This window comes from Microtus oregoni, unplaced genomic scaffold, assembly GCF_018167655.1.
Source record: "Microtus oregoni isolate MIOR12 unplaced genomic scaffold, Mior012 000028F_ref0000031, whole genome shotgun sequence".
Classification (NCBI taxonomy): Eukaryota; Metazoa; Chordata; class Mammalia; order Rodentia; family Cricetidae; genus Microtus; species Microtus oregoni.
The window spans coordinates 14830234-14856343 of NW_024543087.1; the positions used below are offsets into that span (position 1 = coordinate 14830234).

At 45.9% G+C, this 26110-nt stretch overlaps 1 protein-coding gene across 1 annotated transcript; it reads right to left on the reverse strand.

Moving 5' to 3' along the window:
• Positions 1-351: 351 nt before the first annotated feature.
• Positions 352-24859, reverse strand: Ip6k2 (inositol hexakisphosphate kinase 2). Its single transcript, XM_041677207.1, has 6 exons — positions 24715-24859; positions 10142-10473; positions 8066-8288; positions 7167-7342; positions 1803-1978; positions 352-1122 (listed from the first exon to the last, which is right to left on the reverse strand). Exons 2-6 carry the CDS (start codon positions 10341-10343, stop codon positions 622-624), a joined length of 1278 nt encoding a protein of 425 aa, XP_041533141.1. The 5' UTR covers positions 10344-10473; positions 24715-24859; the 3' UTR covers positions 352-621.
• Positions 24860-26110: the final 1251 nt, after the last annotated feature.

Here is a 26110-nt window from a genome sequence, read left to right on the forward strand (position 1 = left end):
TAGACAATTAGTTACTTGCTGCCAACGCCTAGGAGAAATCAAGAACCCAAGGACTGGAAGGCCTGTTGTCCAACTTCTCCTTAAGCTGTGTAGGGCAATGGGAAAACTTATGCCAATTGTACTTCTATGTAAGGATGGTAGAGATCCAGCCAGCATAAACCACGGAGACCTGACTAATAAGCGTAGGGGAATATCTGTTTTTGATGATTGCAAGGTGCTGAACTGGGACTCTTTGGACAAAGCCAAACCATTGTGATGGCTTCAATGCAACCTACAGAGTGGGAACACGGACTGGGAGGCTTCTGCAGGGTGGGAGTCTGCACGCTTAGAAAGAATGACAGCATCACTGAATACAATAAACAAAAAGATCTGTATTAGAACATTTACACTCAGGGAAGAAAGAGGTATCTGCATCATCAAATGTGGAATGTTGAAGAAATAGTTAAAATAAATAAAGACTCTGAGCACGGCTGGGGCTGGCTCAGGCTGGGGTTCACAGAGGCCACTGTCTATCAGCTCCAGGCTGCAGAGGCCACCACCTGGCCATACTGGCCTCCTCCCCAACAGCACAGCTGTAGGGGGACACAGAGAGTCTCTCAGGTACTGAAATAGCCAGCAAGCTCACTCCCCACTTTCCTCACTTATCTCTGTAACAATGTCTATCAGGCTCTGGAGCCCAAAGATATAGCCAGCATCCTGGCCCTCATGTACCACACTGTCCTCGCCGTACAGCCTGCAGGTGGTATGTGCAAAGTCGATCATGCGCACGTCCACTGAACTGGCACCAATGGGTTTGTAGGCATAGGCACCAGCAGACTCGTCAGCCGACTCTTCAGAGAGGTCTTCCAAGTCCTCAGCATCTGAGTCCAGGGTCACTTCTGGCCACTCTTTGCCATCATAAATGACAAGTAGGGAACTTGAATAGAAGCGGTAGGATTCCTGTCGCTCCAACACAGCCTTGAGCTCGGTTAGCTTCTTGAGCACAGGGCCTAGAAGCTCCCGGCGCAGGTACCGCCCATTGTGGAAGAACTGGAAAAGTGCCTCCTTAAAGCCCTGCACGGAAAGCTTCCTCCCATGGTATTTGTTCATGAACATGAGCTGCCCAGTGCCTGCCTGATACACCTGTGGGAGAGATCAGCAAGTAGGGGTCAAAAGGCTTTTCAAGACCTCACCATTACATGAAGGAGGGTGATGGGACCTTGTGGCCTGTAGTCACACAGGAGCGCTGTCTGATCAGCGCCCACCCAGACTATGCCCCATCACCTAGGATCTAGTCCACACTATTCTGCAACTACATCAACAGAGGTGGCTTAATTTTATATCCTAGTATATGGATACACAGATATGGACTCGAACAGCCAGACTAGCCTCAGAGGGCTCAACAAGGTATAAACACTTTCTTTTTTAACCAGAAAGCAATAGACTCAGGTAAGACCAAATGTGGATTTAAAAAAAAAATAATTTGTGTGTGTGCATGTCTGTTCTGGAGATCAAATCCAGGACCTTGTGTATACAAAGCAAATATTCTACCATTGAGCTGTATCTTCAGCTCACTCAAATCTGCTTTGTTTAGGTTTTGGTACTGGGTACTGAAGCCACAGCCTCACATGTGTTAGGTGCACACTCTACCACATGAGATGTTGTTTTAAATAAAGCACACCAGATGTATTTATTACGGGAAAGTGGAAAAAACTGACTGCGAGGAGTTTTAAATTTCCAAAGGAGAAAGACCCCAAATTTGAACTCTTCGGGGACAGCCATCGGACACCTGTAATCTTTGTTAGGAGGTGCACTCTCCTCACCTGCATGCCACACACACGCACACCGATGACTGCAGATGTGCTTTGCTGACATTTTCGAATCTGGTTGGCGGCTTTCTCCTCTGAAGCATCGTCGCCATGCTGACGTGTGCCCATCTTGAGGTCCAGGACACAAGGCACCTCATAGCGGGAAGTTAGGTTCTCCAGTAAGATAAATTCTGAGCAGTTAAGGATAATACCTCAAACGGCAAGTGTTTGCACGTAATGACTACAGAAGCCTAAGTCCACAGGACACCCCATTCATTGGCTATGCTGTCTTCCACAGAAGGAGCTCAGAGCTGAGGAGAGACCTCAGAGGTCCCCTTGAACTGCCAGGGAACTAGATAAATAACAGTAGCCAGTATCTGAACTCAACACAGGCCTAGGGCCCCCAGCCAAGAGATACTCATACTATGTCTGTGTATCTGTGCATCTATACTGGACTATGCATGTGAGCACACACCAAGAGAGGGTGACTGCTTTAGATTCCCAGAGCTGGAGTTACAGGCTGTTATGAGCCACCTGAGTTGGATGCTTGTAGCGAGAACCACAAAGATTATATATATATATATATATATATATATATATATATATACACACACAATACACAATCGGCTATATATTTACCGATTTATTGAGGGGTGCTGCTGAGAACAGATTCACGGGATCAAGGAAGCTGGGAGCCAGCCACATGCTGCTTCACACTGCCTGGCTCCGGTCTTCACAGCCCAAGAGAGTATAGGACTTCTCTCACTCCTTTTAAGAGATCACATCTGCAGGCAAGAAGCCACGTCTTAAGGCTGGTACCCAATGCTATTGGCAGAATGAATTCCCACAGCAGATGCTGGGAACTGATTTAATGGTCTCCAACAGCAGCGTGAGTTCTTTCCAGCTCAGACTTCATTCATCGGTTCTGTGAGATAGGATTTCTCCGTCTAACAGTTCCAGCTGTCCTGGAACTTGCTTATAATCCAACTCTGGCAGAGTACTTCTACCACTGCTGCAAGATCAGGATCGTAAATTCTCTTTGGTCATTTTCTAAAGATACTTTTCATTGTGCAAAAACATCTGTCACAGTCATTCTGACATAAATATGCTGCTGTTCATAAAATGTATGTGTCTAAAACTTATGTTTTCACAAACTCAAAGAATTCTTGTGAGTTCCAGGGAGCTGAATTGAAAGACCCACTTTAAACAGGTTGGATACTGCCCTCTCAATTTCCTGGTCCTAAAAAATTTTTTCTTCCTAAACTTAACTTTGTCCTCTGCTCTACCAACAACTTGCCAGTCCAAGAGACACCAGACAGTTCCACCCCACAAATCCTGGACAGGAGTAAAGCGACCAGCTACCCTAGGATGTGACCAGCACCCAGTTTTCTCAGGTCTCCAAAGAAAGACTTCGACACCCACAAATAAGCAGGAAGCAGTCTTGAGAACCTGCCGTCCCAATCCCCTTAATCTGCCATGCCTAACTTCCCACCTTTTTATTGTAAGAGAAAGGCAGGAACATTGTAATCTGATGGCGTGGCCGTCACCTGGGCACCCTGTCCCTTTAAGAGACAAGCCTGCCTACTCCCAATCTCTCCCCCACCCTTTGGGGCAAGTAGAGTTCCTGCCTCCTGCCTCTCCACCCCCTTTCTCCCCTCCCTCCATAACCCCTTACTCTTATGCCATTCCAATACCCACTAAAGAAACTCTACACAAGCTCTCTCTGCATACCGTTATCTGTTTGTCTCCCACCAGCCAAGGGACTGCGAAGCCTCAGGTAACTTGCCACAGCCCCTCGTGGGACCAGCCTCGGGTCACCCATGTTATGAATAATAAGTTATTCCAAACATCTGGTAAATAAAGAAAAATGAGCATTTAATCTCTTCCCAACTGTACCTTAAGATTATTCTTTGTAAAATTCCAGTCAATGACTAACAAAATTAGGAAGCCATCTAATGAAAAAGGTGGCTCAAAACCAATGACTGAAAAATAAAGCTAAACATCATGTTTCCCAATGGACAATACCATTTTTTAAGGATTCTTGCTTGTAGCCCTAGAATTGAACCTGCATCTGATCAAGTCTTTAGATCCAGTTATCAGCCTATTGGAAAGAGAGGAGTGGGTCATATGTACAAGATACCATAGGGATGTACTAAGTAAAATCCAGACCATGGAAAACTCCATGCCTTTCTAATATGCACATGCATGTATCAGTGCAAAAGAAATCCAGATGTCCGGTACCTTATTCTATCACTTCTTACATCTTGAGACAAGTTTCTTCACTGAACCTGGAGCTCACTAATTGGCTAGCCCAAATGGTGAGCAAGTTCCAGGGGTCTTCCTGTCTCTGCCCCACATCAATGGGGCTACAGACCTGAGCAGTCGTGCTCAGATCGTCTGTGAGTGTTGGATTCAAACCCTGGTCTCCACGCTTGCAGACAAAGCCCTATCTCGTGAGTGTTGGGATTCAAACCCTGGTCTCCACGCTTGCAGACAAAGCCCTATCTCTAACCACCTGAGATAGCACCCTATCAGTGATCCTTGTTTATTCTGACAGGAAATCTCCAAGAAGAAAAAAATGGGTGTAATATATTAAGTCTCCAACACTTCAATCCAACACCACCCATGAACTTTATACAGATCTTCCCTCAAACAGACCAACAGTAAAAACACGTTTACTGACACAATTTGGGAAATAAGAACATGAAATAGGCATTTTCTTCTTTCCTTTTTTCCTTTTTCTTTCTTTTTTTTTTTCTTTTGAGACAGGGTTTCTCTGTGCAACCCTGGCTGTCCTGGAACTCTCTCTGTAAACTAAGCTGGCCTCGAACTCAGAGATCCACTTGCCTCTGCCCTCCCCCCTCACCTCGAATGATGGATTAAAGATGTGCTGACCAGCATGTCCAGCAAAATAGTTATTTTATATAAAAGAATTACTATTTTTGAGAAGTAAAATGGTATTAATGTTAAAATATCCTTTTCTTAAAAAATATCTTTGTGGCTGTGTTTGTACATGCTCATGCATGTAGGTGCACGTGCGAAGAGCAGAAGTTACTGACACGCTTGTCTTCCTCAATCACTTTGCACATTTCTTTTTTGAGATGGGTACTTAATGATTCAGCTAGCGTGTCTGGCTAATGAGCTCCAGGGATCTTCCTGTCTCCTTCCCACTACTGGGATTACAGTCCAGCTGTTGTTATATGGATGCCGGACTCAAACTGGTCCTCATATCTTTACCTTATATGGATATATAATCGGGTAAAAACAGATAAAATCATGTATATCAGACTTGCTTCAGAATCAAATTCAGGGGGGGGAAACTGTTTAAGCAAGGGTAGGTGACATAAATTAACTCAGTGGTAAGGTTTGTTTAGCCTGCACAAGGCCCTGAACCTAAAAAAAAAAAAAAGTCAGTTTCCACCTGTCTCCAGGGTCTAGCCTGATAACTATAGATAGACTTTACTCATCAAAGAAGCTTTTCTTTGAAGGCTACAACAGTCAAAATGCAGAGCTGTGGCGCCCAGTCCCAATGGATACAACTACAAAACAACTCTGGTCCCTAAGTCTAAGGGATCATTGCAGAACGGGGCAGAAAGACCATAAGAGTCAGAAGATTAGGGAATTTGATGTGAGACTGTCTCCCAGCAATGCCGAAAGCCACAGAGAACACGGCAAAGTCCACAAGGTCTCAGTGCTACACAAAGACGCACAGGTGAGTGAGGCATGCTGAGAGTGAAACAGTCTTCTCTAGGAAAGCGCACACCAACTGTTGTCCAATACCAAATGGCCAGTCCTGAAACTATACATAGAAGTAAAATTCTACAGACCGAGCAGGTTATATTTAGGAATATGTGTATATACATACATGTATGTAACAAAACAATTAAGAAAAACACGGGCCGGGCGGTGGTGGCGCACGCCTTTAATCCCAGCACTTGGGAGGCAGAGGCAGGCGGATCTCTGTGAGTTCGAGACCAACCTGGTCTACAAGAGCTAGTTCCAGGACAGGCTCCAAAACCACAGAGAAACCCTGTCTCAAAAAACCAAAAAAAAAAAAAAAGAAAAACACGGGTCAATAATCGGAAAGATAGCAAAGAGGAGGATATGGGAGAGTTTGGAGGGAAGAAGGGGAAGAGGGAGACGATGTAATTATAATCTCAAAAACAAAAGAACTTTAAAAATGTCAACTTTAATCCCAGCACTTGGGAGGCAGAGGCAGGCGGATCTCTGTGAGTTCGAGGCCAGCCTGGTCTACAAGAGCTAGTTCCAGGACAGGCACCAAAGCTACAGAGAAACCCTGTCTCGAAAAACCAAAATAAATAAATAAATAAAATAAAATAAAAATGTCAGTTGCAGGGCACTGGGTATGTGCAGGAGACCGATTCAAATAGGTTAACGTCTAATTCTGAGTGATAAGCACTTAGGAACTCAATTTTAACATTTCTTTCCTAGTAAAGGTTAAGAAAATTCTCAGGAGCCGGGCGGTGGCGGTGCACGCCTTTAATCCCAGCACTCGGGAGGCAGAGGCAGGCGGATCTCTGTGAGTTCGAGACCAGCCCGGTCTACAAGAGCTAGTTCCAGGACAGGCTCCAAAACCACAGAGAAACCCTGTCTCGAAAAACCAAAAAAAAAAAAAAAATTCTCAGGAATTTCAATTCATAAAATTAAAAAAACAAAACCAAAGAGACCCTGGGCGTGGGCAGCGAGGTTGTTTAGTGGGTCACATGAGGGAGAGAACAGACTGTTCTCAGATCTCTATACACATTGTGTCCCCAATCCTTGCCAAATCCAACCCTGGATTAGACTCCCAGAACTGCACAAAACAAAGAACATCTGAGGCCAGGGAATGAAGGTTTAGTGGTTTGTACGGCAGACTGGTGAACGGGGACTGAAACACCCAGGCAAAGGTTCTCAGAGGTCTGTTGGGCTCCTTTACTTAGACTCTGAGACAGGTTCTATTTGCAAGGGAGATGGCAGAACCCATCGACCCAGGGTTATCCTGGGCACAACTCTAATGTGGAAATTAATCAGAGCTAACATGAAACCTAACCAGGCCCATTAGATGGCTCAGTGAGTTCAATCTTTGGAACCTCTTGGTGGAAGGAGAGAACGGACTCCTGAAAGTTGTCATCTGACCTCACATATGATGCTGTGGTGTGTGCGGAAGCATACACAGCCTCACCCCAAAATAGAACACATCAGGCAGGGGTAGTGGCAGACACCTGTAATCCCAGCAACTAGAAAAGAGTGCTCTAGTCCAGTGGGGCTATACAGAGACCTGCTATCGTACAACAACCAATTCCCCAAGTTCTCTCTTGGAACCCTCGTTGCTGCTTCTCTTCGTTTCCCCAAGTAGAAATGCCTTACGACAAAGGATACTGTACTGGTTCCGATGCTTCGCGTTCTCCTTCATCCTCTGTAACTGTTGTTGGTGACATTTCATGCTCCAAGGGTTATAGTGTTTAAGCTGGGAACTTATATTTCCTTTTTTTTCTACACTGTAGTATAAGACTTCAGATTTCTTTAGCAACTCAAATTCTTCTTCTAACTTATGACTATAAAGAAATAAGGATTCAATAAATCATAATGTATTATCAAAATTAAATATAAAAGAATATTGAAGCTTTCTAGAGTGATGGATATTTATTTTCAATGGTTAAAATATACAGTCTACCCAAACTCATCAGATATTTAAATGGGTGCATTTTATCATGTATCTGCTTGTAGAAAGTTGAATAAAAATTTAAAGTTTTTAATTTGCTATTCTATAGCAAGATGTAACAATGGTCTTTCCCCCCAGCTTATGAGGCAGACAGTCTTTATTCCCCCTTTCCAGGCAATAGACCCCTGGCCTATGGTACATGCCCAGGGAGACGCGAAGTGAAACTGCACTGGGATCGGTTCATCTACCTGACCACATCACACACACTTTACATTTTTATAAGTTCTGCCAACCTGTCCTGTCCACACGGGTCCTCACGTTAGCAGAAGCTAACTGATGCCTTTGTCCCCACCATCAGCAAGCAGCCTGAGGCAAAGCAATGGCTCAGTCTGCCTGTGGCCACGCACAAAGCAGCTGTGGAAGGAATGAGTCAATCCTTTATAGCTGCCATTCAGCTGTTTATGCAAAATGGCATGACCTAACCCAGAGCCAATCAGAGACAGCAGGCCTGTGGGACCAGCAGTGAACTTCCTACACACAGGTCCACCAGGAGCTCCTAGCTGCATGGAACCAGACTCTAACCAAGGCCCCAACACATCCTCTCAGCTTTACCCACCTCTTCATCTTCTCCTCTTTCCGGTGCTGGCGCACCCATTCCTTGGGACTCTTTTCTGTTTCTAGGACATGATGCTTTTTGTTTGTCCATCTTAGCAGCTTACTTTTTGGTTCACAGTCTGAATTGTCTACAATGTCCACAGCTCCATGGTCCCCCTTTAGTGGATATGCTATTAAACACAAGTTTCTGTCTTCATCTTCCTCAAAGCGCACTGACACCACACCTGAAAGGGGGCGAGGAGCAGAAGGGACTTTTATTCCCACAGAAAAAAGCATTCTAGATAACATGATTGTAACATTTGTTTTGTTTCTTACCCTGTTCCTTAGTCTCTATGTTGCCAGAGGCCCCAAACTCATCTGCAAACCTAACAAATATCAAAACAGCTAGAAAAAAGTGACACCACACAGACAAGCAATTAGGGAGCAGACATGGCCGAGAGACTTCCTCTCTAATGCACTCAACAAGGGAAGGCAAGGGCCAAAGAATTACAAGACACATTTTTCCATCATTAAAAATGTTTATTATTTTTTATGTAACTCTTCTAATCCTGAGAGAGACACGAAAACATCACCCTATGTATCTCATAAGAAATGTATGTCCTCCACAGAAACTCCGACGGCCTGGAGGCTTGCTTTAAAGCAGAGCCCGAGTGCAGGGGAATGCGCTGAAGGGGAGGGACAACTGGGTGAGCAAAGCAAAGGAGAGCAGCAAACAAACCACACAACACAGACACCCTGGCCAAGGCTTCTCTAGCACCCTGCAAGGGTGGCGAGCCAAGCCTTCTGTCCTTCTCAGTTATGCTTTTATTGGTTTTTGTCATTTGTGTCACAAAAGAACAAAATGAACACCAGCAGATGAGGGGGCAGGAACACAGACACATGGTAGCCTTGAAAGCAGCTCTCCCTTCTGAGTCTCTAGGACCTGCCATGTGTAATTAGACAGTCTCTGAGGAAGGGGCTGCCAGGTGGGAGCATTTCAGCGGTGCCGACGAGCGCCTTACAGCCGACTGGCTGAACACCTTTCCTCTAGGCCTCTCTGCCCCACGATCACTCAATCTGCTCAGTCCTTGCTGCCCGCCCGCTTGCTTGCTGCAGGGAAAATGCATGCTCAGAGAGAGACGACACTTCTGAGGTGGCCCCCAGCTCTGGGCGCAGAGGAGCCGAGGGGGGGATCAGGGGACCACACTTCCCTGTGGGCATAAGGAAGGACCAAGGGGATAAAAACGGGGCAGGGGTGGCCAGCTAACAAGGGAACTTTGGCTTTGTCCTGAAAAAAATAACAGAAAAGGACCAAGTGAGGGTCCCCAACACCCCCAGTCCCGCCACATGCATTTCCAAGTAGAAAGGAAACCCAGTCCGTCCTGTCTTTAAAGAACAGGAAAATCTAAATTGTTCTAGCCTTTTTTATATCTGGTAATACATATTTAAAATTATTTCTTAATAAGTTCTCTTCTGATTTATAAAAGGCTCCCCCTCCTCCCCAGGAAAGAACACACCATGCTGGTGACTGACGTTCCCTTGAAGTACATCATTATAAAAAGAGAAGAAAAAGTCACTACGTGTGAATCAAAGGGTTGCCTTCACACAGCAATTCTGGGGACATTCCGTAATAGCAAAGGACTCGAGCTAATCAGCACAATCCTCCCACTCCTGCATTCCATCTGACTCAACCCTGCTCCCAGCCTACCTAATCACCAAGGCTTCTGGTTTCCTGGAGGACAAAAAGCAGGCAGTAAGAATTCTGGGTAAAATCCTCCTAAAGTCTTCCAGAATTGTCCCCACATGGGGACTATGGGTTACCTTCAGCAGGAGACACCTGAACATGAAAAATAACTATACTTCCACCAAAAATAATCTCAAAGCAAATCCAGAAAACAAAACAATTGAGCAATCTTCCCAGGGCTTGAAAACTGAGGGTGTGAGGTGCTGGGCTGAGGGCCAAGAGGAGAAGGAGAAGGGAAAACAAAAGGGTAAACGAAAGGGAATGAGGGCTCCCAGGACTGCTGCCAGGGCCTTCACTGCCCAAGTGCCTTACATCTTAGCAGCCTGGCGACCCCGCTAGCAGCTGGGGGCTCACCTTTGTACTGAGGAGTGAATTTGCGCATCTCAGCTGGGAGGGTCTCGTAGAACTGATGCTCCCTAGGAACCAGGGGCTTGCACAGGGTTGTCTCGTTGAATCGGAGAACACACGAGTGCCCCCCAACCTGGTGGACAAAGGGCTCCAGCAGGACGCCCTTGGTTCGGGGCTCCACGTCCATGGTCCTGAAGGCTGGGCTCATCCTCCGGACACAGGCAGCAGGAAGGAAGGGGAGGCAGCGGGGTCCAGCGGCCAGCGCGTCCTCCGTCTACTGTCTGTCCTTGGTACGTCTGTCTGTTCTCTGCTCCTAGGTTTGTACAGGCCAGGACACTCTGGCGGAAGCAAACACAATGATGACATGAGGTTTGGAAGTAGCCTGAGAACAGCCTTTCAGTCAGTCCTGGGCCTTCTCAGCAGGAAGACAAACAGCTTGAGCTCACACAGGGCTCCGCCCACACTGCCTACCCCCGCCTGCCTCCTACCAGAAGAGACAAACATTGGAAGAGGGAGGGAGAGTAGGGGCGGGGCAGATACTGGCGGGCAAAGAATGAGCTCCAGGGGCCCCTAAACCACCAAAGCATTAGAAAGCCACAACAACAAGCAAAACACAAAGCCACGATGGCGTAAAAGCACAATTTCCAACACAGTATTCAGATAAAACCTTACCATTTGCTAATTAAGGTTATCACACTTAAAGGTAAAATGGTGCCTTAGGTACTTCGCTAATTATATTTTTATAAAATAGATTTCAATACAGGGAAAACCAACGTACGCATTGTTTAATAAGAACTACTCCTTCAGGGTGTCCACAAATACTGCCCCTTGCCAAAAGCCAAAGCCAAGCCCCATTAACCTTATTAGCAATGGAGCTCTGAACCCGCTTTAATGATTAACGTCTGTATCTAAAAACAACTGATTGAAGCTGGCTAACTCCATTTAAAAAGACACAGAGTATTCTAGGTCACCAACTATTTTTATCAGTTCCATCCTGATCACCAAAAGCTGAGGCACACCTTTAAACTAAACTTGTGCTCCTGGGGCTGTCAGGTCTCTCTCTCATCCTGGTCCACACAGCCTGGTCCTTAGATCTGATTGGGCACACACTGTGTGTACTCAGGTCAAGCTGGTTGGGTTTCCCAGCTGTAGCTTCAGATGCAGGCATCCTCTACTGCACCACCTTTCAGTGACTGCTGGGGATCTTACTGGTGAGAACTACCTCTGTTTCAGGATTTTCCCTGGAAAGAGGAGTAAGGAGGAAGAGCCTGCTGCCAATGTGCCGGCTGCTCTTCACCATGGGTAAAGCACCCACTTTGATGCAGGCTTGCTAATGGTCTTCTTACTTGGCTCTCATGATACTCTGTATGAGACAGACTCTTATAAATTAATAATGGGAGGTTAGGAAACACCCGAAGCTAGTGTCCATTCAGAGCTAAAGCTCCCAAGTGAACCCCAGACTGCTGGATGTCCCAATACAACCGCCTCTAGGACCTAAAGTCTCAGGTCCTCCCTCCTGCTCAGGTCTAGTATTTCTATGGTTCCAATAGAAAAAGCCTAGTCTGCTATGCCTCGGCACCCAAGTTCTTTCTCTGTTTTTTGGTGGTTTGTTGTTGTTGTTGTTTGTCTTTCGAGACAGGATTTCTCTGTGTCTCTGGCTATCCTGGAACTAGCTCTGTAGACCAGGTTGGCCTCCTGAATGCGGGGATTAAAGGCGTGTGCAGCTCCACCCGGCTCTCAAAGACTTCCTGAGAAAGCAATACCAAAGGAAGGCTAATGACTCACGGTCAGCCTGCCAGTACCACATGGGTCAGGCACCATACTTACTAAACTAAGTACAACATGCTCCCCAATGCCCAGGCCTTGGAAACAAATTCCAAAGTCTTTGTCAAGATATAAGACTACCTTTGCTCTAAGAGCAATACAAGGCAGCAAGCAGGCCCCACAAGTCGGGAGGCTGGGGTAGAAAGACTGTCACAAATTCAAGGCCAGTCTAAACTAAACAGTTTCAATTCCCTTGAAACCATTTTTTTTTTTCTAAAAAGAGATGGCTCAACACTGGCGGCAGAAGCCCAACACATAAGCCTAAGACCTGAGTTTGTCCCAAGGAGCCATATAACAGAAGGAGAGAACATACTCCACAGAATTATTCTCTGAACTTCACATCTCTGATCATACAAATATACATCACACACACTAGAATAATAGTTTTTAAAGCCCACACAAAGGACTTGAGTAGTAACGAAGTCAAGCTGAGCACTTGAGTACAATCCCCGGAATCCACAACTGACCGAAACAACGAACGTGGTGAATCATGCTTGTAATCCCAGTGCTGGGGAAACTCAGACAGGAAGATTCTTGGGGCTCATTGGTCAGACAGCCTGGCCTTAGCAGAGTGCTCCAGGGCCAGAAGCCCTGCCTTGAAAAACCAAGGTGGACAATTCTTGAGGAGTAAGACTGACCTGCACCTGGACACACATAGGTATCCATACAAACACATGCATGCACGTGTGGCCTGAGTGTACACACACACACACACACACACACACACTGCATACTACTTCTTAAATGCATTCAACTGAGAAGAAGAGTATCTTCCCAGGTATCTCACTCATCTACCCTCTAATGAAAAATTTCCAGTGGTTCCACACCATCTCTGTACAGTGTGGTCCATGATGTGGACAGAGGCTGGCAGGCCAAATAAGTAGAGCGATGCTCTACTTCCTCCTAGGTCTAAGTGTGCAGTAGCTCTTAGCCATAACACGGCAACTTTGTCACCCCCCCCCCCCCGAGTCTCACTGTAGCTTTGGCTGTCCGGAAGCTCACTCCACCACAGAGATTCTCCTGCCTCTGCTTCCCAAGTGCTGGATTAAAGGCGTGCACCACAGTGGCTAAATTCTCCTTGAAGTTCATACAGAGCGATGCTCTCAGGATAGCGTAGGGAAAATAAGGCTCATTCTTGCCTGAGCCAAGTCTGAGGATAGAAAACTCCTACTGTGAGATGGAACTAGAAAACTGGTGAGACAGTGGTGGAGTGGAGCCAGCCTCTGTGCCGCTCCCCTGCGTGGGGAGACTAACCCTCGGCTCCCTTCCTTCTTTGGGGATCATTTTCTGATCTGTAAAATGAGATTCTGAGTAGGACCTCTGTTTTTCCAGGTATAGTCAAACAAGTGAGTAGTAACCAGTAGCTTTTTTTGGTTTTTTTTTTTGTTTTTTTTGTTTTTTTAATAAAAACTAAGGTAAGTTTTGTTCTGTAATTCTTTTGCTTCGATTATGTTTAACTTTGCAACATAAATTTAAGAATGATGTCACTGTGCAACAGGTCTCACCTTTAGAAGGTAAGAGAAAGGTGCATCTATCCTAAGTACCCTTGTACTTCCGCAAGCATCAACTTTCTCCCTGGACACCTCAGAAGAAAGAAAAGCGCCCAAACACCTGCTCTCAGCTCCACATGCAGTTTGAATAGGATGTTACTAATTTTTTCCTCGAATAAAGCAGAGTCTTGCTTTATAACCTGAAACTTTCAGCAATCTGCCTCTGAAATGTGATTACAGCCATGTGTCACTGTGGCTAGCCTGTCAGTAATTTATAAACATCCAAAGACTAAGGTTCATTTTTTTCAGGAGCCCTGGATTAGCAATGGTTGCTGTGAAGCTTTTGCAACCTGGAGACAACGACAACCTACAGCACCCCAGATTCACACTTAGCAGCTGGCTTAGCTCTCCACACTGGCTACCAGTTGTTCATGAAACGACAGGTAAAAGTAGACTATGACCCATCCTGGAGCAGGTGGACAATGCTCTGCACAGCCCACCCTAAGATCAATTAACTGTCAGTTTAAGGATCTGCGGAACCAGTGCTTGTGTTTGTTTTCCCCAGTGCTGTAAGCTAAACACCTGTGACTAAAGCCCCTGGGCTCTTAGCTCACTAGTCCAGAATTTACTTAATGAGACAACAAATGGGACCCACAGGCGCCACTTACTCTGCCTCAAGAAAAGCCCCAGGGTCAGAGAGTCACCAGGGATTGTGTGAGGAACCACAGCCAAAAGGTACAAAACAACCCTTTCCACTCAAATCTCCACAGCAGGTCTGAGGGCACCACTTACATCTGCTTAGCTACACAGCGGGCCAGCCAGTGGCTCTCCTACCAGGAGTACAAAGCTACGCAAACCACAGAGACAGGCTGAAGCAGAGGCCAGGCTTGACTGAGGCCCCCAAAACTTCACGGTTGATAATGTTTTACATTGTGGCTTCAAGGGTATGGGACTGGGATAAATATGCCAAGAACTCATCAAATCATAGCCTTAAAATCGCCTTACTGGGGCTGGAGAGATGGCTCCATGGCTCACAATGACATACAGTGGAATCTGATGCCCTCTTCCCACATAAAGCTGTACATGCAGAGCAGGGCGGTGTGGTGCACACCTTTAATTCCAACATTCGGGAGGCAGAGGCAGGTGGCCAGCCTGATCTACAAGAGCTAGTTCTAGGGCAGGCTCCAAAGCTACAGGGAAACTCTGTCTCAAAATGCCCACCCCCCCAAAGCTGTACATGCAGATAGAGCACTCATGTACATAAAATAAATCTGTAAAAACTCGCCTCACTTTGAGCATCTCCATCACGTGCCAAGGTCAGCCTAGTTACTATCTTGGTCAAAATTAAGTCATCTTCCTAGCTTTTCTACTTTTTTTTTTTTTTTTTTTTGAGACACCCTAACCACATAGCCCAGCCTAACTCATAACCCTAGATTCCCAAGTACTAGGATTATGGTCATGTGGATAATGCCTGCTTCAATCTCTTCCTCCCTTCTTTTTCAGACAAGAGTTTGCCTGGTAGTCCAGGATGGACCTATTTCTGAGCCTCAGCCTTTTTCCTTAAAGACTCTAAAAAACTACATTAATTCAGTAATTCATCTGTGCACTCATCATGAACACGTGGGTGCAGTACAGGGTGTGCGGAGGTCAGGAGGCACTTTTGGGAGCCAGTCTTCTATTCCAATAAGTGCTGCGCTCCGTGGACTGAACTCAAGTTGTCAGGAATGGCTCGCGCTCTTCTTCAGACTGGTGTGTGCGTGTCAAGATGTCGCCTAGGCTAGCTCTGAGCTCACAATCCTTAGAATACCTTAGCCAGGGTCAGAAACATATGCCACCACATCCACTTTGTAACTTATTACACAAGGTCACATATTGTGAGTTTCCTAACCACTATCTCCACAGTCACACTGGAGTCTTGAGAGTGAGACATAACATGAGTGGGCTCAGGTGATCTGCGGCATTCCCGAGCCACTCGTTCTAAACTGCTGCCGTCTCAGCCACACTCGCCGTCTCAGCCACACTCGCCGTCTCAGCCACACTCGCCGTCTCAGCCACACTCGCCGTCTCAGCCACACTCGCCGTCTCAGCCACACTCGCCAATGCACCCTGCTTTGTTTTCTCTTCCTAATCACCACACAACACACCACGTTTTTATATTGCCTGTCTCCTTTTCTCACCTCTGCTTGAAAACAAGTTCAATGAAGAAAGTTTTTTTTTGTTTTTATTTTTAGACAGGGTCTCCCTGTACAGTCTGGGTTGGTCTAGCACTCACTATACAGACCAGGCTGGTCTTGAACTCATAAGGATCTGCCTGCATATGCCTCACAGTGTTAGGATCAAATGTTTGTGCCACGACGTACAGCATTTAAATTTTTTATTTTATTTTATATGTATGAGTTGCTTGTGTGTGCATGTGTTGGTGTGCTGTGTGTCTGTGCATCACGTGCAAGCACACAAGGCACACAAGGGTGCTAGATTTTCTGTAACTAGAGTTAGAGGGTTGTGAGCACTACAGAGGTATTTACCCTTGAATCTTCAGAATACAAAATAACCAAACAAAAAAAACCCCACCAGCATAGAATAGGTGCTCCACAGAGCTCCTCAGCTCACTACTACGTTATGGCTACCTACAGTCACAGGTCACATCACATCATGGCTATCTGTGGTCATAGGTCACACTACGTCATGGCTACCTACTGTCACAGATCATCAGGATGCAAAAGGCCCCCACTGAGCGTACCATCTAACTTACACCAATCCTAAATACAATTGTTCTTTGTTTTTTTGTTTTGTTTTTTGGTTTTTTTTTTTTGCGGGGGGGTGGGGAGTGTCTCAAAACAAAAAGCTATATAATCTCTATTGTTTAAACTATAAGGACTTACAGAGAGTACTAGATGCAAGGGTATAGTGGCACACACCTCTCTAATCCTGACTCTCAGAAAGTGAAGGCAGGAAGATCTAGGGTCAGGGTTCAGCCTGAGAGTGAGTGGACCAGCCTGAGCTACCATGGCAAAACTCTACCTCAGGAAAAAATATAAAAGAAGCTGGGCGGTGGTGGCGCACGCCTTTAATCGCAGCACTCGGGAGACGGAGGCAGGCGGATCTCTGTGAGTTCGAGGCCAGCCTGGTCTACAAGATCTAGTTCCAGGACAGGAACCAAAAGCTACGGAGAAACCCTGTCTCGAAAAATCAAAAAAAAAAAAAAAGAGTTTGGGGCTGGAGAGATGGCTCAGTGGTTAAGAGCACCAGCTGCTCTTCCAAGAGGGTCTGAGTTCAATTCCCAGCAACCACATGGTGGCTCACAACCATCTGTAATGAGATCTGGCATCCTCTGGCGTGTGGACATACATGGAGGTAGAATGTTGTATACATAATGAATAAATAAATCTTTAAAAAAAGAAAAAATATAAAAGAGAGAGAAATAGAAGGAAGGAGGAGGGGGTGAAGAGAGGAGCAGGAAAGGATGGAGAGAGAGAGGAAGGCAGAACAGGTAGGTATCAGCTTACGTCACAATCAACTGTCCATTTAAAATTTTGAAATTGAGCTGGTAAGATGGTTAAGTGTGGGGCTGGAGAGGTGGTTCCACAGTTAAGAGCAGTGGCTACTCTTCTAGAGAACCAGGGTTTGATCCCCAGCACCCACGTCAGCCACAACTGTTTGTAACGCCAGTCTCAAGGGACTGACACACTTTTCTGGCTTCCTCATGCATCATATATGCATGTGGTGCACAGATAAACATGCAGGCAGAACACCCATACACATAAAAAATTCTTTAAAAAAAAAAAAAAAAAAAAAAGACGGTCCAGGGGCAAAGGTGCTCGCAGCTGAGTGTGACCACCTAGGAGAGAACTGACCCCATAAGTTGTCTTCTGACCTCCTTGAAACATCCTCCAATTCTGAGCACATGGTACTTTTAGCACCTAGAGAGAAGCCGTGATGGCGTATTTCCAAAACTGACACATAACCAAAGACGGTTGCGCAGCAACTTCTGGAGGTTTTTAACCCACCCACAACCAACACTGGCATGGCACATACTCTGGGCCTAAGAACTTCACTCCATATGGGAGACCTGGAGAAATGACCCACACGTTCACAGGTGAAGATTATGGCCCAACACAGCCCCTAAAGTGTATTAAGGCAAGAATGGTCAGAGGAGAAAAACAAAAACAACTTTTCAACTTCTAATAATAACGAAATATAAATGACTTTAACAGAAATGAGAGGTACTGGGGGTTCTTTCTTTGAAACAGAATCTCCTGTAGCCCAGACTGGCCTTGAACTTGCTACGTAGTTGAGGATGACTCTGACCATCTAAGCCTCCTAAGTCTACCTCCTAAGTGCTGTGATTGTAGGTGAGCACTACCACACTCAGATTAGGTGAAGCCGGGGACTGAATTCAGGGGTTAGCACACTTCTAGTAGAGCTACACTCCCAGCCATTTTTTTTTTTCGAAACAAGAGTCTCCCTCCATCACCCAGGCTGGCCTTCAAATCATCATTCTCTTGCTGAGCGTTGGTGAGCCTTTAGTCCTAGTGCTCGGGAGGCAGAGGCAGGCGGATCTCTGTGAGTTCAAGGCCAGACTGGGCTACAGAGTAAGTTCTGGGACAGCCAGGGGTGTTACACAGAGAAACCCTGTCTTGAACCACCCCCCACCCCGCCCCACCCATGGAAAAAAGAACCACCAGCCTCCTGCTTTGACCTCCTGAGGGCTGAGATTACAGGCCTGAACCACCGTTAACGCTTGTTTATCAAGCACTTAAATGTTTACACGGCTCCTCCATTCTTACAATCCTCTCAGACAGGTACTGATTATTGTCCTTACAGGTGCGGACAAGAGGCACTTATCATCCAGGCCTCATTACAGAAAAACAACAGGTACCTGGATCTCTAAGAGCAGTAGAAGGAGCCTACCCTGAGCGGAGTCACAGCTTCCTGGCTGGCTCTTAGGTCTCCCTTACGGCTACTACAGCAGGTACTGCACCTCCCAGAGCAGCGGGCACAGAGACCAGGCACAAGAGCCCTGGACAGACTTCACCTCTGGACTCCAACAGCAGGCATTCATTTTTAGCATAAAAAACATTTTATACAAGTTTATTTCTTCGTTTAAAAAAAGTGTACATATGTACACACAAGTGTCTGTGCCTACGCATGGAAGCTAGAGGGTGGCCGTGCAAACCTCCTCAAAAAAAAGACGCTCTGGTGGAGTACAGGACATCCATCCCCTGCCCCTTCCCTCACTGGATGCGTGGACAAGTTCAAGAGTTGGTGGCACTGTTCTGCATTAGAATGGAACAGAGGCAGAGCCTGCAAATCCCCAGTGTATCCCATAAGATAAAACTGTGAGCTCTCGCTGGGCGGTGGCGGCACACGCCTTTAAGCCCAGTACTTCTGTGAGGCAGAAGCAGGCAGATCTCTGAGTTTGATGAGGCCAGCCTGGTCTACAGAGCGAGTTCCAGGACAGGCTCCAAAACTACACCGAGAAACCCTGTCTCAAAGAAACAAAACAACAACAACAAAAACCAAAACCTGAGAGCTCTGATAGTTCTCTACTCGAGTGAGACTTGGGGTAAGTCCCTACTTAGGAAACTGCAGGAAGACCACAGCACAGCACAGCACAGCAAAGCACAGCACAGCACAGAGGCACTAAACAAATGGACAGCAGAACAGAGACTGGCAAGCTTAGAATTAGATTAATTTAAGGTAAACGTCGCTGCAGTCTTAGCCGCTAACATCTGTGTAAAGACGATCCAAGACTGGGGCAGAGAAGAACTTAGCGGTAGCCAGTGCAGTGGCGCACGCCTGTAGTTCCAGCACCAAAAGGCTGCAGATCTCTTGCGTGAGACTCCATCTCAGAAACTAAAGTGTTGGGTGTGGTGGTGCACGGCAGGCAGATCTACGTTCACCCTGCCTGGCCTCGAGTTCCAGGCCAGCCATGGTGGCACAGTAAGATCCTGTTTCAAAAAAAACAAAAGTTCTTTGTTCAGCTATGTTAGAAAACTATTGTCTTGAGCAAACTACTTCGAAAAATAAAATTAATTAAAACTTAAAATGTGAGTAGGGAGGACAGTTAGAGAAAACATTGCTATCTAATGTTCACTTTATACTTGGGAAACAACAGTCTATTACTCTTATAAAAGAAGCAGAAAAGGGTGATGTAATATTTTTTGCATTTCCCAAAGGGAGCTGAGACAAGTGCCTGCAGCCCATGGGGCAGCACTTTTTTGTGTGTGCAGCTGTAGATTGGAAAGGCTGTTGGCCCCAAAGCAGCCCCAGCTAGAAGAGAAATGCAAAGCTCAAGACAAGGCCTGGTACTGTGAGCTAGTATGAATGGAGGGGTTTAAGATAGAGTGAAATGGCCCAGAGAGCTGAAGCTGTATCATAGGGTCAGCAGTGGGAAGGGAGAGTCCCCTCGCTCATAACCCCTGCCTTGTAAGATCTAGCCCAGACTAACGCCATAAGTTTCTGTCCACGAAATGAAGATGCAGTTTTGCTTTCTGGTCTATAACACGTTTTATTCCATCAACACAAGCTTTAGTCAACAATTTCCTTTTCTTCCTTTTCTTGTCCCTTTATATCTGATACAGAGTCTTGTTATATAACACAGGTCGGCCTCCAACTCAAGGCAATCCTCCTGTCTCAGCCCCCCAAGTGTTAAGATTATAGGGGTGTTATACTTGGCTTTAGACCATTTTTAAATGAGTGGTAAGACTAATGGATACATAAACACTAAATATTTTCTCATTTGCTCAACTGTGAATTTCTATGTATTAAAAAAAAAAAAGTGAGTGAAAAATTTTGTAAACCTTCCATGACAGACAGCAGACAGAAAAAGATGGCCCTGATGGCACAGCCACGTAATCCCAGCTCCTTGGGAGGCTGAGGCAAGAGGACGGCAAACTCAAGGTATGTCAGGATACAGGGCAAGTTCAAGACCAGTTAGCGTAACTTGCAGTGTCTTTACTCAAGAGGAGAGGGGTAGCTCAGGGTCAGCATACTTGTTGAGCATGCACCAGGCCCTGGAGCCACCCCTAAAAAGGAAAGAAGAAAACAGGAGAAAGAAACCTTGGCTGATTTCAACTACCCACAGGAGCTCTGACAGCAGACACTGGAGCGCAATCTCCAGACACAGAGATTCAAGAAACCTGAAGCCTGACATTCACCAGCCCAGAGTAAGATGATTAGGAGACACTTGACAGGAACAAAATGGAAAACAGGGCTGAAGCGTGCACCACGGAGAGCCCAGCACAGTGACGCTGACAGCAGCAGGAGCTGTTGGCATTTTCACCTTTGTGAAAAAGTTTCTGAGGTGCTCATCACTTTGGCAGTAGTTCTTTTTGGCGAGCATTTAATAACACGGCAGGGCTTTCTCTATTGTAATTCACATTTTACTACCTGTTCTGACCTAGAAACTGGATTTCGGATATATAATCATCCCTACCATTTCAGCCTGAACTAAGTTTCATATTCATGGCAAAAGAACAAAACTCAGGCTTCAGTGAGATGGCTCAGGGGGGTAAAGGTGCTTGCTGCACAAGCCTGGCAACTGGAAGTCGATCCTCAAAACCCATGTACACAAAGAGAAAGAGAACCAATTCCAGAGTTGTTCTCTAGCCTCCATAAGTACTCCCTCCCTCCCTCCCTTCCCCCCCACACGTACAATAATAATAGATTTTTAATGGTTTTAAAGATGTAGATCTCTCTATACTACCGAGGCTGTGCTTGAACTTACAGTCCTTTTTGGAATTACAAGTCTGCGACACTGCTCTAGGCACAGAGCTCATTTCTCAATATACCTTGGCGGTTCTTTCCAGCTTCTTCACAGGGAGGATTAATAAGAGTGACTTCAAATCCAGCTACTTACCACAGCCTAAGGTCTCAAACACGAGGAATGATGAATAAACACCAGAAACTCTACGACACAGGTGCTTCGTAAACAAATCAATAGAAAAATGGAACAAGCACATATAAATTAAGAAACTAAAGCGTTGCTGGGCAGTGGTGGCGCACGCCTTTAATCCCAGCACTCGGGAGGCAGAGGCAGGTAGATCTCTGTGATTTTAGGGCTTCTTCTATTGTAATTCACATTTTACTACCTGTTGGTATGGTACTGTAGATACATAGCTAACCTTATTTTCTCCTTGTTTTGAGACATTGTAGTACAGGCTGTTCTAGAATTTGTGATCCTATGCCTCAGTTTTTTTGCATGTGAAGAGTCACTCAAACCCAGCACTTCTTGTCTTCAGAGATATGAGCTAAAATATGTATAAGCAAAATAACATTTCTAGGGGCTAAGGTGATCACTCAAGAGCAGTTTCAAAAGGCCCTGGACCTAACATTCAGCAAAGCAAAGCAAGAAACAACAAAAATATTTATGGATATGTACCCTCCTAAATCAGGCTTTCTTCTTTTTCCCCCTTTTTTAACGAGTGAGGCTGGGGGCTGGAGAGATGGCTCAGTGGTAAGCACACTGGCTGCTCTTCCAGAGGTCCTGAGTTCAGTTCCCAGCACCCACACAGCAGCTCACAACAGTCACATGAGATCTCATGCCTTCTTCTGGTGTATATATATGTAGACAACCCTCCCTAAAAATATGGTAAGGCTCACAACTGCAATCCCAGATTTTGGGAGGCAGAAGAGGTAGGCAGATCTGAATTTGAGGCCAGCCTGCCTGGTCTACAAAGTGAGTCCCACGACAGACTACACAAAGAAGAAACAAGACAAGCTAACTATAGTGGCTCATGTGTATAATCTCAGCATCTCATTAAGCATCTAGAGGCTAAGGCAGGAGGGTTGCTATAAATTCTAGGCCAGTCTGGGTTATTATGTGAGGCCTTCTTAAAAAAACAAACAAATGAAAAGTAAAAAAAAAAATACAATGTGAGCTAGCAAGAGGTCTGTGTGGATACAATACATAGCATTCAGTTACCTGAGTTTTGGTTTGGGTTAGTTTTTCTTTTTGATTTTTGAGACTGGTCTCTCAGTGTGGGCCTGAGTAGTCCAGTCTTGGAACTCAAGGCAAACTACTGCCTCAGCCTCCCAGAAACAGGAGGCCAGGTGTGAGCCACAATCAGCTGAATCAGGTGATGAGTGACAAATTAAAGCCACATACACATCATCTCTGTAAATGATGTTTTTCTTCAAACTTTTTGATGAACTCTCAATTCAATTTTTTGGGAAAGGGACATTTTCTTACCAACACGATATACTTCATGATACACACAACTTGTTATTTTCATTATACACAAAAAGACAAACTACAATTTTAAAAAATAAAAATGTTAGCCGAGCGGTGGTGGCGCACGCCTTTAATCCCAGCACTCAGGAGGCAGAGGCAGGCGGATCTCTGTGAGTTCGAGGCCAGCCTGGTCTACAAGAGCTAGTTCCAGGACAGGAACCAAAAAGCTACGGAGAAACCCTGTCTTGAAAATAAAAAAAAAAAAAAAAAAAGTTTTAAAACGTAATCATATTAAAGTAATTTCTAATTGCTTTCTACTGTAAAAAAAATGTGGTAAGTTTATAAGATAATCATCCATGACATAAACTAATTGCCTTTGCCCGAGGTGGGGGCAAACGCCTCTTACCCTGGCACACTGGAGGGCAGGGGCAGGTGGATCTATGAACTCAAGGTCAGCCTGCTCTACACAGTGAGTTCCAGGCCAGCCAGGGCTACATAAAGAGACCCTGCCTCAAACAAACAAACAAACAACTCTTCCTTTAAAGGTAAATTCTTCCCCAGTGCGTCTCTTTATGAGCCAACAGTGGAAAATTTTCACCTTAACAAGCTGGCCCAAGGACGCTCTAGCCCATCCTTGTTGCCTAGATACCAGTGACATCTCTGGGGCTTACAGGAGGCCCTGACCTTCTCGGCAAAGGAGCCTAAGATTCATCAGTCAGTGATTACTCCCTCTGGCATATTCCAATGTTCAGATACTTGGTTGTATAGACCAAAATCTGTCTCTCCCCAGTAAACTCCAAAGCACAACAGAAGTCTATTACATATAATAAACTGGTTTCTACAATTATAACAGGTCTAGTCCACTTACACACTTGAATTTTATTCTTAAAAAAATCTGAATGTAGGCAAAGGCAAACCAGTCTGAGTTTAATCAACTTGACTCACCCCCTCCCCCCAAAATTTAAGAGGCAATCATGTCAAGTGTAACTATTCATTTGATATTTCTATCTGTGACAGCGGTTGAAATTAAAACAAAACCCTGCAATTATACATTCTCCATGGCAACAACTTAGTAAATAAGCATCTTCCTTCTCTCAAGATGTCATGCTGGGAGAAAACCCTTTTGTCTGCAACATTTTGGATAAGTTAAAACTTTCAGTATTTTTTTTCCTTTTGGGTCTCTCTATATTTTGATCATATTTACCCCTTGACCCCCTCTTACCCTCCTCCCACTTCCTCTAGACCCCTTCAGTACTTTTCCTCAAAACTATTTGAAATTATTTTCTTCTTGCTCTATGAACATTTTGCTGACAAAATGTTTATTTACAAGCGATGACTAGCTCTGTTTCCTTTGGCATGTAAGAGCACTAGATTTCACTAGTTCCTACATTTTCACTCATTTTTCTGCTAGTATAGCTTTCCTGATTTAAAATCCTAAAACAGGACAAGTCATCAGGAAGGATGCAGAAGACAGATCAAATGTGAAAGAAATAAATATTCCCACTCGTGGCAGAAACATCAGTATATTAAAAAAAAAAGGCATCTTCTGATCCATTTTAATGTCTTTAAAAAATAAGTAAGGTTGGATGCGCAGATCTCCCCGCCCCCTAATCCAAGACGAGGTGACTGGCACAACTGACGTTCAATACCCAAAATGGCTGCACGTCTGCGGGCCCAGGTAACAGTACCTGAGGATCAGGGCTGACCCCTTCATCCAAAGATAGAGACCCCATCCTCAATGATGTGGGAGGTGGCGGCCGGGGGACCTCAATGAAACAAGAGATCCTGCCCCCCGGTGACCGCTTCAAACACAAGAGAAAGATCCTGTCGTCGTCCCCTACTCCCCTGTTCCAGCAGACCCCCTCCAGAGCCATCCGCTCACTGGGGACGCTAGCATCCCCCATGACCAGATGACACAATGCCCCCTGCAAACAGGGGGTGACCGCTTCACAATGACAGCTAGAGAACCCCCTCTCCAAACGATCTGCAAGCCCCCAGCGATCAGCAAGCCCGTCCGCTAACAGCACCGAAAACCACCTCCCTAAAGACCCGGGGCGACAGGGTCACGGGCCCGGCGGGGCGGGCGTTACCTGCGGCCACAGCCCAGTCCCGCGACGCTTCCGTCCTATTGTTTCTCTTCCACCAAAATGGCTGCGGCAGCGCTCAGCCCCGCCCCCAGAGCCTCGCTCCCGGCGCCCCTCGCTATTGGCTCGCACCCGAAGCCGCGCAAGCGGACTGGGCCGCCTGAGAGACTCTGTTGCTAGGGCGCCGGGATTCGCTTCGGGGGCTTCCGGAATGGGCGGGGGGAGGGGCCATGCAGGCAGGGGGCGGAACGTTGTCCTGGTGAGGAGGGTGGCCAGTCTGTGGCGTAGTTGAAGTAACTGATGGGCTGTGTGCCAACGGGTCCATTGCCGGATGCCCAGGATACGTGTAGATGAACAGGCAGTCCTGGTTTGCCCTGCACTGGGAAGATTCCTAGGATACAGGAATGTCAAGGCCAATCAATATTCATTCTGTGACAAACCGCAAAACTGGTCATCCTAGCAGATGGATGGACAAAACTGCAAGTGAACATTCGCTGAGATGGATACAGGGATAGCGATACAGAGCGGACAGAAGAACGACTACAGACGATGGAGAAATAAAAGGCTATATGATGGCTCAGCGAGTTAAGGGCACTGAGATGACGTAATCCTTGGGACTCATGGTGGAAGGAGAGAACCAACTCCCGCGGGTTGTCTTTTGATCTCTGCAAAAGCATTGCGACAGGCTTATGCTGGCTCCCGCCCCCTACACACACACACACACACACACACACACACACACACTATAATAATTTTAAAAAATGGTTATTTGACAGGTGAACAGATGAGTGGACAGGTGGACAAAACAAAAGCCATAGGGTGCCTGAAAGAAGAGTGGATTTAAAGTCCTCTGTAAACTGGTGGGTCTGAAGACAGGTCTATTACTCTCCAAAGCATACAAGTTACATAAGACTCCTTTGTCCTGGAGCCTGTGTTATTCAGGAGGACGCTGGCCTGAACGAGTAAGTGTGAGGTCAGGAACGTGACAGGTACCACTGACACCGGGACGAACCTCCTACTTGGCCACTAGCCTTTTCCTAAAGGAGGTCAGTGTTGCAAGCCTGCATCCTGGGCATTTGCAAAGGTGTAGCTCAAACATTTTGAAACTCAAGTGTTTATTGTTAAGTACCTACACTCTGCAGGAAATACAGCAAACAAAAGTGTGTATTTTTTTTTAACTCCCTGATCTCTTAGAGGTGGACAAGAGAGAGCTACTATCATCATCAGATTCCTCGTGGAATCTCCTTCCTTGTAGAATCTCCTTCCGCGAGGCTTTTGTGGCTCTATGCTCACTAGGCTTCTTCTGATTTTTTATTTTACACGTTTCCCTCTGTGTAGACCCACTTACCCAGGCTCATGGTTTTGCTTTTAAAATATTGATTGATTTGAGTAGGGATCCCCC

Excerpts from the sequence above, each read along its gene's own strand:
- Ip6k2 (XM_041677207.1), bottom strand. The coding sequence starts at position 10,343 with ATGAGCCCAGCCTTCAGGACCATGGACGTGGAGCCCCGAACCAAGGGC. Across the intron at positions 8,289-10,141 it reads ATTCACTCCTCAGTACAAAG|GTGTGGTGTCAGTGCGCTTT; the intron begins GTGAGCCCCCAG and ends GCCCCCTTTCAG. Across the intron at positions 7,343-8,065 it reads AAAGAGGAGAAGATGAAGAG|TCATAAGTTAGAAGAAGAAT; the intron begins GTGGGTAAAGCT and ends ATTTCTTTATAG.